The sequence below is a fragment of the Orbicella faveolata genome, unplaced genomic scaffold, assembly GCF_042242905.1.
Source record: "Orbicella faveolata isolate gen_17 unplaced genomic scaffold, um_ofav_v1 contig_3, whole genome shotgun sequence".
NCBI lineage: Eukaryota > Metazoa > Cnidaria > Anthozoa > Scleractinia > Merulinidae > Orbicella > Orbicella faveolata.
Window position 1 is genome coordinate 5,516,515 of NW_028301558.1, and position 16,779 is coordinate 5,533,293.

Sequence of the window (16,779 nt, forward strand, 5' to 3'; positions counted from 1 at the left end):
TACAAAACACGAATTACACTGAAATAACATCTGTGACAATGATAGTTTTACTGCAGGCTCAAGGTTTTGAGAATACACCGATAAGAAAATAACACAAATTCTATTAAGCCGTTATGTATGTCAAGTAGTGTCTCAAATAGAGGCTGCTCCATAAAACCCAGCATAAACGAGACTAGGAGCTTTGGAGCTACTTCAAAGTTTTACATGCACTGTTCCGTAAATATTTCGGACTCTTAAAATTTCGTATGTCTACAAATTTCGGACGGTTTTATTTTCGGGCACTTTTTCTGTCCGAAGTTAAAATCACTAAAATCGTGGTATTCGTGGTGTCTTGAACAAGTTTATCCTGAAAACGGAACCAAAACAACAACAACATCAACAACGGAACAAATGCAAAAATTTAAAGAGCGTTGAACTGTGAAAGGATGTACAATTAGATTGGGCTGCCTGTGGTAATATGTGGGAATTTTTGGTTTCGTTCAAGGCTTTATTTTTGTCGGCTTCATTTTCGAAACTGCTTAAAAGCGTACATATCTGTGAAACTCTGATGATCTGTCGCGTCCTGAGACTTTTGGTTTATTCGTTTGGATCTGAACTCTTCCCGTGAGATTTTGATTTCAAAGTTATTTAATCGTCAAAAACTTGCATTATGTTGCCTCAGCGGCTGAGAATCATTGAATAAAACATAACTTCTGGATCATTCCAGCCTTCTGGTGTAACATGGTTTGGTTAACTGGCAGTTTTCTCGCACGTTGGCCGTTCAACCGGTATTTTGCCATTATCGTGCGTTAGCTTAGCTTGGGAATGTTCTGTGTAGAGGCCAGCATGTTCATTGCGGTGTGACGTTCTCTACACCAGATGCACCACGATGCGGATCATGTGAGGCCCTAATGCTTGTCACCCAAGGACAGAACAATGTTTCTTTAAATAGCGAAAATTCATTTCGAAAACAACATATCATATCGCTGGTTTTCACTGTCATACCGTCAAAAATATGAAACCGTCGGAAAATTGGTCAACTTGAAAACAAAACTGACTTTTCGAAACGTTTGGCATTTCCAAACAAACACAGAATACTCTCAAGAGGTTTCAGTAACACCTGCCGTGAAAAGCTGTGAAAATTTCCCACTGTTGGCAGGGTAATGGGCTTTTGCTGTAGGGCATATAGCCACTGCTATTAAGCGGGGTCCTTCTTAACTACATATTTAGAGCAGTTGCTAAGGGATTGCTGCTAAAGGCAATATTTAGAGGAAAGCTATTTTGGAGAGTTTTGTAGTGCTAAATCAAAAAAGACATGATTTCGAGTGCGTAACCATAGTGCTAGTCCCAAACCGCGCGTTAGAATTTATTAAACCCCTAAAATTTGAAAGAAAAGGGAAAGAGTGGTTATATATTGTTTATACCTAAAAGAGGAAAGCTACTGTAAAAGTCTGTTAATGTGGTGTTTATTACCTCCAAACTTTTATCAGATAATACGAGTTTCGTAAGACCCTTACGTAGCATGAAGCACGTGGACGTTCATAATTATTGACGCTGATTTACATTTTCGGATTTAGATGCCTTTCTATTCTGGTTACTTGACTGGTTAAATATGGCCGTGATTTGAAACTTTTGCAGGAGTCTTCAGTGGAACAAACCTGTGCAAAAAACTTATCCTTAGGTGGTCTGGTTTTCAAAATATGACGGTTAGAAACCTTCCTTAGCAACAAATTCACGGCCAATAAAGAAGGACCCCCCTCCCTGCCATTTTAATTGGTCTTATGGGTTGACGTTGTTTTAGCAAGAACGAAGGAGAAAATGTGAGCACTAGCGCGTGTTGGCGTTGCTTCCTTCAGCAAGAAGAAAGAACCCAAAGTCTGAATACACGTGTTAGCACTCTTTCCTATTAATTAACACCTTGAGCTTCAATCAAGCAATCTTGAACAGAATAACCCATAATACCTTACGGCATTGTAGCGTACGCTTTTACACAACCTTTCTCGAAACTGCCGTGTAGCTAGAACCGAATATCTTGGTAAATATTGATCTTGTTCGTTAGTGCGTTCCTAGAGAATACCCGAATACCAATGCACAGCCTTAATTAAACGATTTCACAACTCGTGGAATAAAAGTGGTACCTCTGCATCATTCATTATTGAGAAATATTTATTGGGATGCTTAAAGGGCCTTGCGCTGAATCCAGCCTTTCTGTCGGGAAACGATTTGAATAATGAAGTATGGGTTTATCTTATTTTATTTTATTTTCGTGTTTAAAATTGTTATCTTTGTTCCTCATTCCACAATAGGTTTGAGCTTAGATTCTGAGGCTCCAGCGCGCTTAAGGTTCGAGCTGAGAATTGGTTGTTTCGATCTAGTGACTTGTAACTTCTCGGTGTTAATAAACTACCAGCATTCCGAGTTATCAGCATTTTCAATGGTTATCGTGGTTCGGTGCACGTGGGGTAGGAAAGAAGTTACTCTTCGTCAAAATGAAAGGTGTTATCGCATTTGTGCTTTGCTTATCCGTTGCAAGCTGCGCTTTTCTGAAGTTTGATGGATACAAGGAACAGTGGCAGGCTTGGAAAACTTTACATGACAAGAAATACGAGACAGACACCGAAGAAGAGGCTCGTTATGCAATTTGGAGAGATAACTTGAGGGTATGTAAAACGTTTTAACTAGTAAGACAATCTCAGATAGTGCAGAGTATAATTTACGACTTTGATACAGTAGTCACATAGGTCCACCCATGCCGTTTCTCCCTTGGTAGTCAACTAATATGAACGGAATATGAGCGGACAAAAACTTGATAAGACATCATCTTAGCAGTACGTATGTTTCATGTTTGTGTTTTCTTTCAAGGCCCAAAAATAACTTACAATTACCGTTTGTCAAGACGATTTTGAAAGTCATTGCAGCAAATGTGACAATTGCACTTTTCACGCCAACGTTTGTAACTTGATACTTTTGTTTTCTCGCCAATGTGTGCCACAAAGTACCTTTGTTTGCACGAAAATATAAGAAAGATGTGTATTTTTTCACTCACTGCTGGAGATAAATGGAAAATAAAAGCTAAATATCTGCTGAAAAGTTGAAGAGGAACGATTTTGTTTTAATCAAAACGCAAATTTTCATTTTACCGACAAACAACTAATCTAATTATCAAATAGTCACGTCGAGTCAAGGAAGAGTGTGTTCTTATTCTGTTGCCAGCGTTGGTGTTAATAATAAAACCACGTCAAACTAATACACAATGCTATCGACGGAGTAACAAAACTGAGGAGCGTTTCAACGAGAAGTATTGAAGGTAGAGTTCTCAGATTATAAACTGTGATGTAAGTAAAAGTCGTTCATTTCCTTGATAAGAACATGTACAGTTCACCTCGAACTCGGGCAGTAACTTCCTTAACATATTTGTTGTGTACCACTTCGGTTGCAACACAAAGATCGCCGAAAGACGGATTGATACAAATCTCACACGATTTATCTGCAGGTGAATCACTATTAATATTGCCTGTTTTTAGAGGCGAGTGTTCAAAGATTTAAGTGATTTCTGCGAAATTTTCTCAGTGTCGTTGATATTGCCGTTCAAGTTTCGAAAGTCTCCGAATTTGTTTGAAATTTACGTCTTAAAATCTCGAAACAATTGCAAGCGTGAAGTGCGATACAGCAGCAAGGTAAAGACAGAGCAGTGACGAACACTGCCTTATTCACTCTAACTAATTTTTGCATATTTCCATCGGAAGGCTTGTTTCTCAATAGATTATTTTCACGTGACGTCATTATTTTCTAAAATCGAAAACTAAAGAGCCACCAATGTTTTTATACCCATCAGGCATAAAAGGGGGGTAAATTTATATTTCTTTAAATTTTACAGCTCAATAGCGTGCTTCGTTTGGAAACCAGCGTATTTTGAATTTCAGAGTTGTGGCGGTGCGCAACACAAAGCCACGATCGCACCTCTCGAAAAATATATACTTATTTCATGATTTGTAGCTTTTTAGAAGTTAGACCATTAGGAAAAGTGCTTATGTTAATGATTGTTTGTTCAGTACAGATAATCAGTCGCCTAGATAGCCAAAGTAAGTTCCAGATGTTTACACTATTTTCCGGCCGCCATTTTGGTGCACCGCAGAGGTACACCAACATGGCGTTTCCATAAATTTCTGCGAAACATTTCGACAAATATCTGCAGTTTGGGAAAATGCAGAGACCTGAAGCTTGCAGAAGTGTCTTCTTTATTTATTTCCTATAAGGTCACAATTTCTTGACTTTATCCACTGGATGGTTTTCGATTTATTTTTTTATTGCGTGACATTGAAAACGATCGAAACATCGTGGGATAAATAAAGTCGTTACTTAGCCAGTTGATACTTTAATTTTCCGTTTTGCTAGTTTACTCTCGGTACTTAAGCATTCATAGCCATTATCACTTGGTTTTGAAAACGAAAATGAAGCACAGAGGTCCGCGATGAAGGAAGTTTTGTTGGACTGCTGAAATGTTTATCACGAACAGTTTTTCTCAGTATCTTCTTCTTAATCGTCCTGTCTAATGTATTTCTAGAAAATTCAACAACACAACTCCGAAGGACACTCATACACCCTGGCTATGAACCAGTTCGGTGATCTGACAGTCAATGAATATCGCTTCTTTTTCCTGGGACTTCGTTCTCACTTTTCCAACGAAACAAAACAACAAGGGTCGTCTTTTCTTCCTCCCAGTGGAGTAAGTCTGCCTGATACTGTCGACTGGAGAACCAAGGGATACGTCACTCCTGTGAAGGATCAGGGTACGTGTTTGCTCTCCTCTTCCTCTTCCTCCTCCATCGTTATCATCATCACCATAATATTCATCATCATCCTCCTCCTCCTCCTCCTCTTCTTCTTCTTCTTCTTCTTCTTCTTCTTCTTCTTCTTCTTCTTCCTCTTCTTCTTCTTCCTCTTCTTCTTCTTCTTCTTCTTCTTCGTCTTCTTCTTCCTCTTCTTCTTCTTCTTCTTCTTCGTCTTTTTCTTCCTCCTCCCCTTCGTCGTCTTTCAATTTTGTACAGTTTTCGCCTTAACACTGATTGTACTCTTTGTCACTTTTTCCAGGCTATTGCGGTTCTTGCTGGGCGTTCAGTGTTACCGGATCACTGGAAGGACAGCACTTCAAGAAAACAGGACAACTTGTCTCCCTCAGTGAACAGAATTTGGTCGACTGCTCCACAAAATATGGAAATTTGGGCTGTCAGGGTGGATACGTAGATAAAACCTTTGAGTAAGCGAAGAAACAAAATGTAGTAGGATGAAATAGAAATGGGCTCTGGCCTTAATCTCCTTGAGTTGACTGTAACTAATGAGCTCCTGAAAGCCTGAAAGTCATATATATATGTTTTTGCTGATGGTCTGAAATACTAAATTTCCCTCTCTTATTACTTTGTAAGAGTAGGCCTGCGAGTGCCTAATTTCACCTATAAACAAAAATAAAACAGGTGTAAAACTTTTTCAGAAATTATAAAAATGAACCTTTCCGTTTATCTTGGATTTTAAATTTCAAATTGAAAAGAAGCGTGTTCCTGAAACTGTGATCTAAATCTGAAATATCTATCATGACAAAAGATTTAATGCTGTATGATATAATTATATATATGAGAGTCTTTGGGTTAATACGTTATTTATTTGCCAGGTACATTAAGGACAACGGCGGTATTGACACTGAGGAGAGCTACCCATACAAAGCTAAACAAGAGCGATGCCATTTCCGAAAAGCTGATGTTGGTGCCACTGTCACCGGTGAGTCGACGAGCTTTGCCGAACATTTTCGATAATTACACGAGTCTTAGCTGAAAACGTTCAGCATGCCGAAGTTTGGATTCGATTTACTAAAAGGCTAGGAGTTATTGGCGTTATTTTTTTGATTAGGTTACACGGATATCCAAAGTGGAAGCGAATCTGCCCTTCAGTATGCTGTAGCCACTGTCGGCCCAATATCTGTCGCCATTGATGCCAGTCACCAATCATTTCATTTTTATCACAAAGGAGTCTACAATGAGCCGTAAGTACTTGTTTTTTAACACAGCAATAAATCTTTGTTCCATCATCATCGTCATTATCATCATTATCATTATCATCATCAACAGCAACAACGTCAGTAAGGTACAAGCCTGGGAGCTGGAGTAAGTTATTCTAGTCTGGTGTTTCTTACTTCTGAGGCTGTACATGACACCCTAGTGGATTCTAATTATGCCAGCAACATTTTCGTTTGCGTTCCCTTGCCATATTTGCCTTGAAAAAATATAGAGCGAGAAGGTGAACTTTAAACTTTCAATGTGTTTCATGGAACATGTCCTTCTTAAATTATCCCCCGGCCTCCGGTGTAGATGTTAATGGAGTGCATGACAATACGAGCTACAACCGCTGTCAGGCAAATCGCAATCACGTCGAAGCCTTATCGTTTCATTTATCATTTCAGTGCCTGCAATAGCACTCATCTGGATCATGGTGTGCTTGCTGTTGGATATGGAACCTACCAAGGTAAAGACTACTGGATGGTCAAGAACTCCTGGGGGACTGGCTGGGGAATGGAAGGTTACGTCATGATGACCAGGAACAAAAACAACCAGTGTGGAATCGCTACAAGCGCCAGCTACCCGCTAGTTTAGGCACCTTTATGTGCGATAAGATTATGGTTATATTCCTTATATAATATGTCGAATTTTTCTCGCACTTTGATTGGTTCCTACTTTTGATCTATTGGAGGACAGACGCATAGATGACGTCATTAACAATTTTTTGTTTCTTTTGTTATCGATAGATTCCATGTTGCCGTGCGTCTGTTCAGTAATAGATCACAGAAGACGTCGAATGTGGTAAAACAGTGACACACTCGCCTAACGGCTCGTGTGCCACTTTTTTGTTCTTATCACATTTTGAAGTCATCTGTGACCTAGTCCATCAGCTGAGAGCCGAAAATTTGGGTTTATGGCTCACTAGAGGGGAACAGCCGAAACATATCTTATCTTAATCTTTGACTATTAAGCATCATAAAAATGTATGATAGCAAGGAAAGAATGGTAGCTTTCACTTTGTAAATCGAATTTTAAATTTTGCCCCACGTACCCTTCTTTTGCCGCCATCTTGGATTTTTGGGGAAGGTTCCAAAGTGGTCTGTATTCCTTCAATGTGTCTCAAATGTAAATTTTAAACGTATCGGAACTACAAACAAAATGTCCATTTGTTCTAGTGCTTGAATTATCAGTACATGACGTCATAAGTGACGCCACGACGCCTGATTATTGGTCACAATACGATCATTTTCCACTTATAATCATTGCAAAAACATTGTGGGGTACGGTTCTCAAAGTTATTTCATGAAAAGAGGGCAAGTAGTAGGAGGAAGGCGGGGTTCTACCTGAAATATGCCCCTTTTTTGCACAGTTGTCACAACCGTGATTTTCATCAAAACCCTAACAAACTATATATCACTGAAACGTTACTTGCTTGCACATTACAAAAATGTATATTTCAATGCTGTGTCAGTTATGATTGTAACTTGACACCGGGCTGTCAAAGTATCACATGCTGTGCCTAGCCCCTATGCACTTGAGAAAAGAATTTTAGGTATCATTTAAAGAAAAAATGTATTTTTACTTGTATTCTAAAGTAAACAAATGACCATGTGATATGAATGAGGGATTTTGCAAAATTTAAAAATACCGAGCTCTGACAACCATTTAAAGGGCATATAGCCACTGCAATCAAGAGGGGTCCTTCTTAACTACATATTTAGAAGGATAGCTGCTGAAGGCGATATTTAGAGCAAAGCTATTTTGGAGCGTTTTGTAGTACTAAATGAAAAAAAATATGATTTCGCGTGCGTAACTAGTGCTAGTCCAAAACCGAGCGTTAGAATTTTAAATCCCTAAAATTCGGAAGGAAAGGGAAAGAGTTCGACTTTTCTTATGAATCAGAAATAAATTGGCCTTCTTTATAATCGTACGTAAGGAGTTATTGTTTATATGTAAAAGAGCAAAGCTACTGTACAAAAGTGTTAATATGTTGTTTATTTCCTCATAACTTTTATGATAATGCGAGTTTCATAAAACCCATAAGTGGCATTAAGCACGTGGATGTTCGTAATCTATTGACACTGATTCAAATTTTCGGATTTAGATGCCTTTTTAATTTTAAGGTTTTTTCTCTCCTGGTCACGTGGCTGGTCAAATATGGCCGTGATTTGAAACTTTTCCAGAAGTCTTCAATGGAACAAACCTGTGCAAAAAGCTTATCCTTAAGAGGTCTGGTTTTCAAAATATGACGGTTAGAAACCTTCCTTAGCAACAAATTCATGGCCTATGAATCCATTTGCGACAAAACAACGGCGAAAAAGCGATAATCTCTCGAAAATTGTATTTTTGTAAGTCGAAACAACTTATCGTTAGACATTTCCTTTTAACGACTTGTAATGCTTGCCCCCGGACGATCCCAGAGTTCTTTGCGGGTGTCCAATCCTACGGACAACTCATTCATTAAGAAGGACTTCCCTTACCATGCTGATTGGTCTTATGGGTATTAATAGTTTAGTGTTGACGTTGTTTTAGCAAGGAGGAAGAAAACTTGAGCACTAACGCGTGTTGGCATTGCTTCCTTCAGCAAGAAGAAAGAACCCAAAGCCTGAATACACGTGTTAGCGCTTTTTCCTATCACACTTAACTGACACCTCGAGCTTCAATAAACATAAAAACAAAAAATCTTTATTTCGAAACGATAAGAGTTTAAGCTACAAAGCTTGTGGGGTCGAGTATAATACTGAACTAAAATACATTAAGTGAAATAAATACATGTAAAATCACGAAATCAAGCAATCGTGATCAACATTACCCATTTGTAGCGTACGCTTTAACACAACCTTTCTCGAAACAGATGTGTAACCTAGAATCGAATTCTTGCAGAACATTTATCTTGTTTGATAGTTCTTCTAGCAACTTGCAATGTTTGCCCCCTGACGATCCCAGAGTTATTTGCGCAAACACGGGTATTCGATCTGATTGCTGGCAACTCACTCATTAAGAAGGACTTCCCTTACCATGTAAATTGGTCTTATGGGTATTAATAGCTTAGTGCTGACGTTGTTTTAGCAAGGAGAAAGAAAACGTGAGCACTATATAGCGCGTATAGGGCGAATAAAGACCCGAATAGCACTAATGCACAAGGTTTGCACAGGCTTAGCGATTTCACAAGTTGTAGAATAAAACTGATACCTCTGCCTTTTCGAAGACGGTTTTCTTTATATTCATTAACACTGTTGAGAAATGGGGATGCTGAAGAACCTTGTGCTGAATCCAGCTTTCCTGCCAGGCAAAGATTTGAATAAAGAAGGAATCTTGTGACAAAGAATATTTTACACAATTAGTCAGAAACACCACCACAGTATTAGACTGCGACAGCAATTGGAATCGTCTCCTATACAAAGAGGCATATATATTTCATCAACGCGTTACACCTTCCCTCAACAAAGCACTCGACTCCAGCAGAGAATTTTGCCTTTTTCCACGAGTATTACTTTTTGTTTCGTTTCTTCATTGTTATTAACACCATATTAAAGAGCTACCTTGTGCGCATATTCTACTCTGATGATGGTATAGCTCTTGCCGAAATATAGCTTCTGTGGGATTTTCGATTTTTCGGATTTGGCTAATTTTTAGTTGGGTTTTTCGTCTTCGCACTTAAAAACCGCAGTTTTTTGGTTTTGGTGTCTTGTGCGGTTTGCGGGTTTTCTCCGATTTAGTCTTTGGTTTTCGGTTTCTGTCCAATGCATTTTACGGTTTTTGTGGTTTTGCTAAGGAAGGTACACCCTGCATTCGCGCTAAAACTGTATTTTCAAGGGACCGGTTTTATAGCCTTTTTCCCACACTTTGTTTTAGAGGAATGCATGACAAGCCTAGTCTCTTTGGCAGCCGTTATTTGGGTCGTAACGGCTGCCAAGAAGACTATGAAAAGCTAAAGATAGCATCAAAGCAAAAGCCTATTTCTGGCTCGGATAATATCCTGTGGACTGTGACCTTACACTGTGGACCATCGAGTTTCGAAAAAAAGAAAAACAACTTGTTTACTTTGATCATCGAAATGTAAATTCTCTTTGCTCGCGCCATCATTCCGTCAGCAGCTCATCCTAGTTCTGTGTTTCCGTCGAGTTATAGAGACACGATTTTAAACCAATCAGCGCGCGTATCTTCTTTGGGCTATTTAACAATTATTCCATGAAACCGCGTTGGATATGAAGTGATAAATAACCAACGAGCGCGTAGCGCGAGTTGGTTATGATCACTTCATATCCAACAAGGTCGAATGGAATAATTGTTTTAGTATATTCTTAATCGGGTTTTTGCCGCCGATTTTTATTTCAACAATTTTACAGAGCGGAAAATTTTTAAACTTGGCGCACTGTTTTCCATATAAGGTAAAACTCCGACTAATGGCTCATAGTCGGAGTTTTTGAGCCAATCAGAGAGCTAGAAATGCAATAGTCGGAGCTGAGAATATACTAATTTCTAATGGTTATTTTGATCTGGTGACTTTTTTCTTCACGGTGTAATAAACTGGCAGCATCCGGAGTTAGCAGCATTTTCAGTTTTGACGCGGGATAGGTAAGAAGTTACGCGCCGTCAAAATGAAGGGAGTTGTCGCATCTGTGCTTTGCTTATCCGTTGCAAGCTGCGCTGTTCTGAAGTTTGATGAATACAAGCAAGAGTGGCAGGCTTGGAAAACATTTCATGACAAGAAATACGAGACTGATACCGAAGAAGAGGCTCGTTATGCGATTTGGAGAGATAACTTGAGGGTATGTAAACGTTTTAAAAATGATGCCAATAAATTTTCATCATGCAAGAGTTAACTTTGGATTTTAAGCTGTGATGTAAGTTGTTTTTTTCCTTGATAAGAACATACATTTGCAGTTCATCTCGAACTCTGGTAGTAACTTTGTTAGCATATTTGTAGTGTACCACTTCTGTTACAACGCAAAGATCGCCGATAGACGGATTAGTTCAAATCTCACACGAGTTTTCTGCTGGTGAATCACTATTCCCTGTTTTTAGAGGCGAGTGTTCAAAGATCTTTTCTCAGTCTCGTTGATATTGGCGTTCAAGTTTCCAAAGACTTGGAATATGTTTCAATTTACGTTTCAAAGTCTCGAAACAACTAAGAGCGCGAAGTGCGATACCAATGCAACGTGAAGACAGAGCAGTGACGGACACTGCCTTATTCACTCTAACTAATTTTTGCATATCACCATCAGAAAGCTTATTTTTTCTTGATGTCATGGGAGAAATAAAGTTGTTACGTAGCCAGTTTCACTGGCGTTGATACTGAATTTTTTTTTACTAGTTTTATTTTTGGTCCTGCATTCATAGCCATTATCACTTGGTTTAGAAAACGAAAATGAAGCACAGAGGTCCGCGATGAAGGAAGTTTTGTTGGACTGCTGAAATGTTTATCGCAAACAATTTTTCTCAGTATCTTTTCGTAATTGTCCTATATCTGTTGTATTTCTAGAAAATTCAACAACACAACTCCGAAAGACACTCGTACACCCTGGCCATGAACCAGTTCGGTGACCTGACAGTCGATGAATATCGTTTCTTCTTCCTGGGACTTCGTTCTCACTTTTCCGACAGAACAAAACAACATGGGTCGTCTTTCCTTCCTCCCAGTGGAGTAACTTTACCTGATACTGTTGACTGGAGAACCAAGGGATACGTCACTCCTGTGAAGAATCAGGGTACGTTTCTGTCCTCCTTTCCTCCTCCATCATCATTACCATAATATTCATCATCATCTCCTTCTTCGTTCTCTTCTTTTTCTTCTCCTTCTCCTTCTCCTTCTCCTTCTCATTCTTCTTATTCTTCTTCTTTTCCTTCTCCTACTTCTTCTTCTTCTTCTTCTTCTTCTTCTTCTTCTTCTTCCTCCTCCCCTTCGTCTTCTTTTGATTTTGTGCATTTTCGCCTTAACACTGATTGTACTCTTTGTCAATTTTTTCAGGCCGTTGCGGTTCTTGCTGGGCGTTTAGCGCAACCGGATCACTGGAAGGACAGCACTTCAAGAAAACAGGGAAACTCGTCTCCCTCAGTGAACAGAATCTGGTCGACTGCTCCACAAAATATGGAAATTTTGGCTGTTTGGGTGGATACGTGGATAAAGCGTTTGAGTAATTTTTACTCGATCTGACTTAATCTCCTTGAGTTGACTGTAACTAATGAACCCCTGAAAGTCACATATAAATGTTCTTTTTTTGGTATGAAACACTGAATTTCCCTCTCTTATTAGTTTGCAAGAGTAGGTCTGCGAGTGTCCAATTTCTCCTATAAACAAAAATAAAACAAGTGTAAAACTTTTTCAGAAATTCTAAAAATGAACCATTGCGTTTATCTTGGATTATAAATTTCAAATCGAAAAGAAGGTTGTTGCTGAAACTGTGATCTAAATCTGAAACTGTGATCTAAATCTGAAATATTTATTATAACAAATATAAAGATTTAATGCCGTATGATATAATTATTTATATGAGAATCTTTGGGTTAATACGTTATTTATTTGCCAGGTACATTAAAGACAACGGCGGTATTGACACTGAGGCCAGCTACCCATACAAAGCTGAAAAAGGGCGATGCCATTTCCTAAAAGCTGATGTTGGTGCCACTGTGACGGGTGAGCCGACGATCTTTGCCAAACACTTCCGATAATTACCGAAGTTTTGGTTGAAAACGTTTAGCTTGCCGAAGTTAGAACTTGGTTTTCTTAAAGGCTAAGAGTAATTGGCATTCTTTTTTTTATTAGGCTACACGGATATCCAAAGTGGAAATGAATCTGCCCTTCAGTCTGCTGTAGCCACTGTCGGCCCAATATCTGTCTGGATTGATGTTTGGCACGAGTCATTCCATTTTTATCACAAAGGAGTCTACAACGAGCCGTAAGTGCATATTTTCTTTAACACGGCAGTAAATCTCTGTTCCATCATTGTCGTCATTATCATCATTATCATTATCAACAACAACAACAACAACAACGTCAGTAAGATACAAGCCTGGAGTAAGTTATTCTAGTCTGGTGTTTTTTACTTCTGAGGCTGTACATGACACTCTAGTGGCATTTTGCTCATGCCAGCAACATTTTCGTTCGCGTTTCCTTGCCATATTCGCCTTGAAATAAAACCTATAGAGCAAGAATTCTAACTTTAAACTTTCAGTATGTTACATGGAACACGTCTGTCTTAAATTATCCCCCCTAGCTCCTGTGCAGATGTTACATGACGTGCTTCACAATACGAACTACATTCGCTGTCGGGCAAATCGCCATCATGTGGAAGCCTTATCATTTAATTTCTCATTTCAGTGCCTGCAGTAGCACATTTTTGAATCATGAGGTGCTCGCTGTTGGATATGGAACCTACGAAGGCCAGGACTACTGGCTGGTAAAGAACTCCTGGGGGACTAGCTGGGGAATGGAAGGTTACGTCATGATGACTAGGAACAAAAACAACCAGTGTGGAATCGCTACAAGGGCCAGCTACCCGCTAGTTTAGGCACCTTTATGTGCGATAGGATTAAGGTTATATTCCTTATATAACATGACGAATTTATGTCCTTAAATAATATGTGGAATTTTTCTCGCACTTTGATTGGTCCCTACTTGTGATCTATTGGAGGACAGACGCATAGATGACGTTGCAAACAATTTTTTGTGTTTCTTTATTATATAAAACAAGTAGATTCCATGTTACCGTGCGTCTGTTCAGTAATAGATTACAGATGACGTCAAAATGTAGTAACAACCAAAAAGTGGCACACTAACTCGCCTAAGAACTCTCCTGCCACTTTTTTTTTAAGTTTTTCCACTTCTTGAAGTCATCTGTGATCAATTACTGAACAGACGCACGGCAAAATAGAATCTATTTCTTAATTTGTTGCCAGATTGATACAATGTTTTGAGTTTGTTGTTGTTGTTGTTTTTCATTTAGTTTATATCAGGAGCCATAATCGGGGACGGAGACCGTAAGCGCGCTCCATTTCTAGTATTGGGGTTGTCCCCATGATATGGGACAATAATTCTATTTTTAGAACAAATTGCGCCATCGCCTGCGGCACGCGCGCGTACATGCTGCGAGGATTTTTGCGGATGTTGCGCGGGGGAAATGGCGTCTGAAATTCCCGAAATTTTTTTTTTTTTTGGCCCACAACTCAACGCGTTCACGTCTGTTGGAATTTTGCTAAAGTATTTTCGTCGTAAGCTGCTCCAGTTTGAGTGAAGTAAGACAGTATCGAATTTAGGTATGTTCCGCTTTAAGCTTAGATATATATCGCTGACCAAGTTGTTTTCCGACGGATGCTTCTTTTACATGAGCTGTACATCATTCCACTTTAAATTTCACGTATGTGGAAGATTAACAGCTTTTCCATTACACAGCAAAAAACTAGCTGGATGTATTTAGATATAGCAGAGCTTCAGGACTTCATAGTTTCCTTGTTCCTCTTGCCACACGCTTGCGAGGAATTTGTCAGTCTATCGCGACCGAAAAGTAAAACAAAATAATTGCTAGTTTGAGTTTTCGCTTGAATTGTAAGCAACGCTTGGTGTTTCATCAAGGCCCAATAACTTTATGTCCGTAGATACTGCTCAGTTTTATTCGTGTAAAAATCCAGTAAATTCTCTGTTGTCGATGAATGAGAGCGCCCGCCGATGCGTGTTTTGTACAGTCAGTAAACATGACAAATTGTACTTCCGCTGCACTTTCGTGTTAAAGCGTACATCGAACTCAAACAATAACTCTACAGTTTTTAAATATGTTTAAGATTGATAAATGTTTGAGAACATATTAAAAGCCAAGCTGAAAATATGTGAATAAACCAGAAATAATCAGCAAAGTTACGATGACGCTTTCTTTAATCAACTTGGAATAACGATTTCGATTTGGTTGATCGAGTTATCAAAACTCCTTGTCTATTTTCATTTTCGCAGTGTAAAACTTCACTATGCTTATGTTGAAGAAACACACATGATGTTAGTAGCCTTTTTTGCGTTCGTGAAATTTGTTACAGCATCTCAGCACAAAAGATAACGAAAGAAATCTTTGTCAAGATTTGTTGACAATTGAAAACACCGACTCGGACTTGAAAGTGCACGAGCTGCACTATGCAAATGAGCTAATTGTACGCGTCAGACTTTCCTTTCAAAAACTTTTGCAAACTCACCAAACAAGCAGAAACAATAAGAAACCATCAAAACAGGTTTTTGTTATGACGAACCATTGTCTGAGAAACTCACAAATTAACTCGATACCAGAGTAGAGAGCTCTCTTGCTATATTCTTAAGTCAGAACAAACACAAAAACATACGCGTAAGCTTACAACTAGCGTGAGCAGATCTTATTATTCATTCCCAGCGCGAGATTGAAGTCTTGTTTTCGACCCTGAAAAACCCACCTTTTCCGTTAGCTCAGAGCATAAAACTACATATAAGCGCCCTGGTTCGTATTCCCTGTAATCGCTGTGAAAAATACGCAAGAGAATCTCTCAACTCTGACAATTTGATCACGCAACGTGACAACATCCGTGCGAGAGCCCTCGACATGTGCGTGAATCCGCGCGGATATATGACGTCAGGATGGCGCAATTTGTTCTAAAAATAGAAAAATTGTCCCATATCATAGGTGCGCGCGAATCCCGAGACTTACGGTCTCCGTCCCCGATTATGGCTCCTGTTTATATATATTTTTAGGGTAGGACGAAAATAGCGGAATAATACAAAAAAATAAGGGTGAGTTTTCAGTATCTTCCATCTCCGCTCGTTTGATTTTTCTATGTCAATGTATTTCCCTCTAAGAATGTTCTGATTTACTAAGAGTCTGAGTTTTTGTATGTTTTACCTTTTCTTGTTACATTTAAAATGGAATCGATCTCTCGTTTTATTTCTTTATTTTCTTTTTTAGCACATAGCAAAAGTTCCAAACTATTTCAATCAAGATTCTTAACATTCATTAGAATTTTGTTTAATCTATTTCGTAGTTTATTCTTTCTTTTTCCACTGTTTTTCAACATTTTGCCTTAACGTTTTTGTTGGTTTGTTGTATTGAAGCCGGTCAAATAAAGAGATAGATTTTATCGTAGGTGGTCTTGATTCAATGATCCCCATATCAGTTAAGTAGGTTTATACAGATTTACAGTAACTCCGAAGCCCCGGGTGGGGGCACCTCCGCACATTTTGGATAGGTGTGTGCCGCAAAGGGTTTTAAACCCTGACCCTGTTTTAAGGATGAAGCAAAAGAAAATCGGTAACCTATTTAAGACCCACAGCCGAAATATGAAACCCTATTCATCGGAAAAACAAAAACTAAGAAAAGCATGAATGGTTCAACTTTATTTCGTTTCTGTAACATTGGAAGGTTACGAATAGTTCAGTTTTAGTAGATCATATGTTTTCCATTTAGCTGGTCATTTCTTCACTGCAATTTTAGCTGATACAATTTAGGTACCCTGTCTAAGAATCACACCGGGAACACAATGCAAACAGGGACAAATATGATAACCTATTTAAGGATAGAGAACCTCAAAAACCCTACCCTATCCCGAGGCACATACCTATATAGCCCATATAAGGGAGTACCCCCAGGCACGGAGAGCGTTAGCAGGCAGAAATCCGTCTGCATTTGCACGATTTCTTGATTGGAGGAAACTGAAACAAAAGTTATCATAACAGGCCAATCACAATACATGTAAATCAACCATTGACCCAACTGACCAACTAGAACCCGAATCGAAATCATGCAAC

At 38.9% G+C, this 16,779-nt stretch overlaps 2 protein-coding genes across 2 annotated transcripts; both read left to right on the forward strand.

Annotated features, from left to right (window-relative positions):
* The first annotated feature begins 2,312 nt into the window (after positions 1-2,312).
* On the forward strand, positions 2,313-9,354 carry LOC110068181 (cathepsin L-like). The gene is made up of 6 exons (XM_089298371.1): positions 2,313-2,639; positions 4,544-4,769; positions 5,071-5,236; positions 5,645-5,751; positions 5,881-6,013; positions 6,431-9,354. Exons 1-6 carry the CDS (start codon positions 2,469-2,471, stop codon positions 6,618-6,620), a joined length of 993 nt encoding a protein of 330 aa, XP_089154497.1. The 5' UTR covers positions 2,313-2,468; the 3' UTR covers positions 6,621-9,354.
* A 101-nt stretch (positions 9,355-9,455) lies between these two features.
* LOC110068180 (cathepsin L-like) lies at positions 9,456-16,117 on the forward strand. The gene is made up of 6 exons (XM_020775561.2): positions 9,456-10,798; positions 11,512-11,737; positions 11,998-12,163; positions 12,557-12,663; positions 12,793-12,925; positions 13,348-16,117. Exons 1-6 carry the CDS (start codon positions 10,628-10,630, stop codon positions 13,535-13,537), a joined length of 993 nt encoding a protein of 330 aa, XP_020631220.2. The 5' UTR covers positions 9,456-10,627; the 3' UTR covers positions 13,538-16,117.
* Positions 16,118-16,779: the final 662 nt, after the last annotated feature.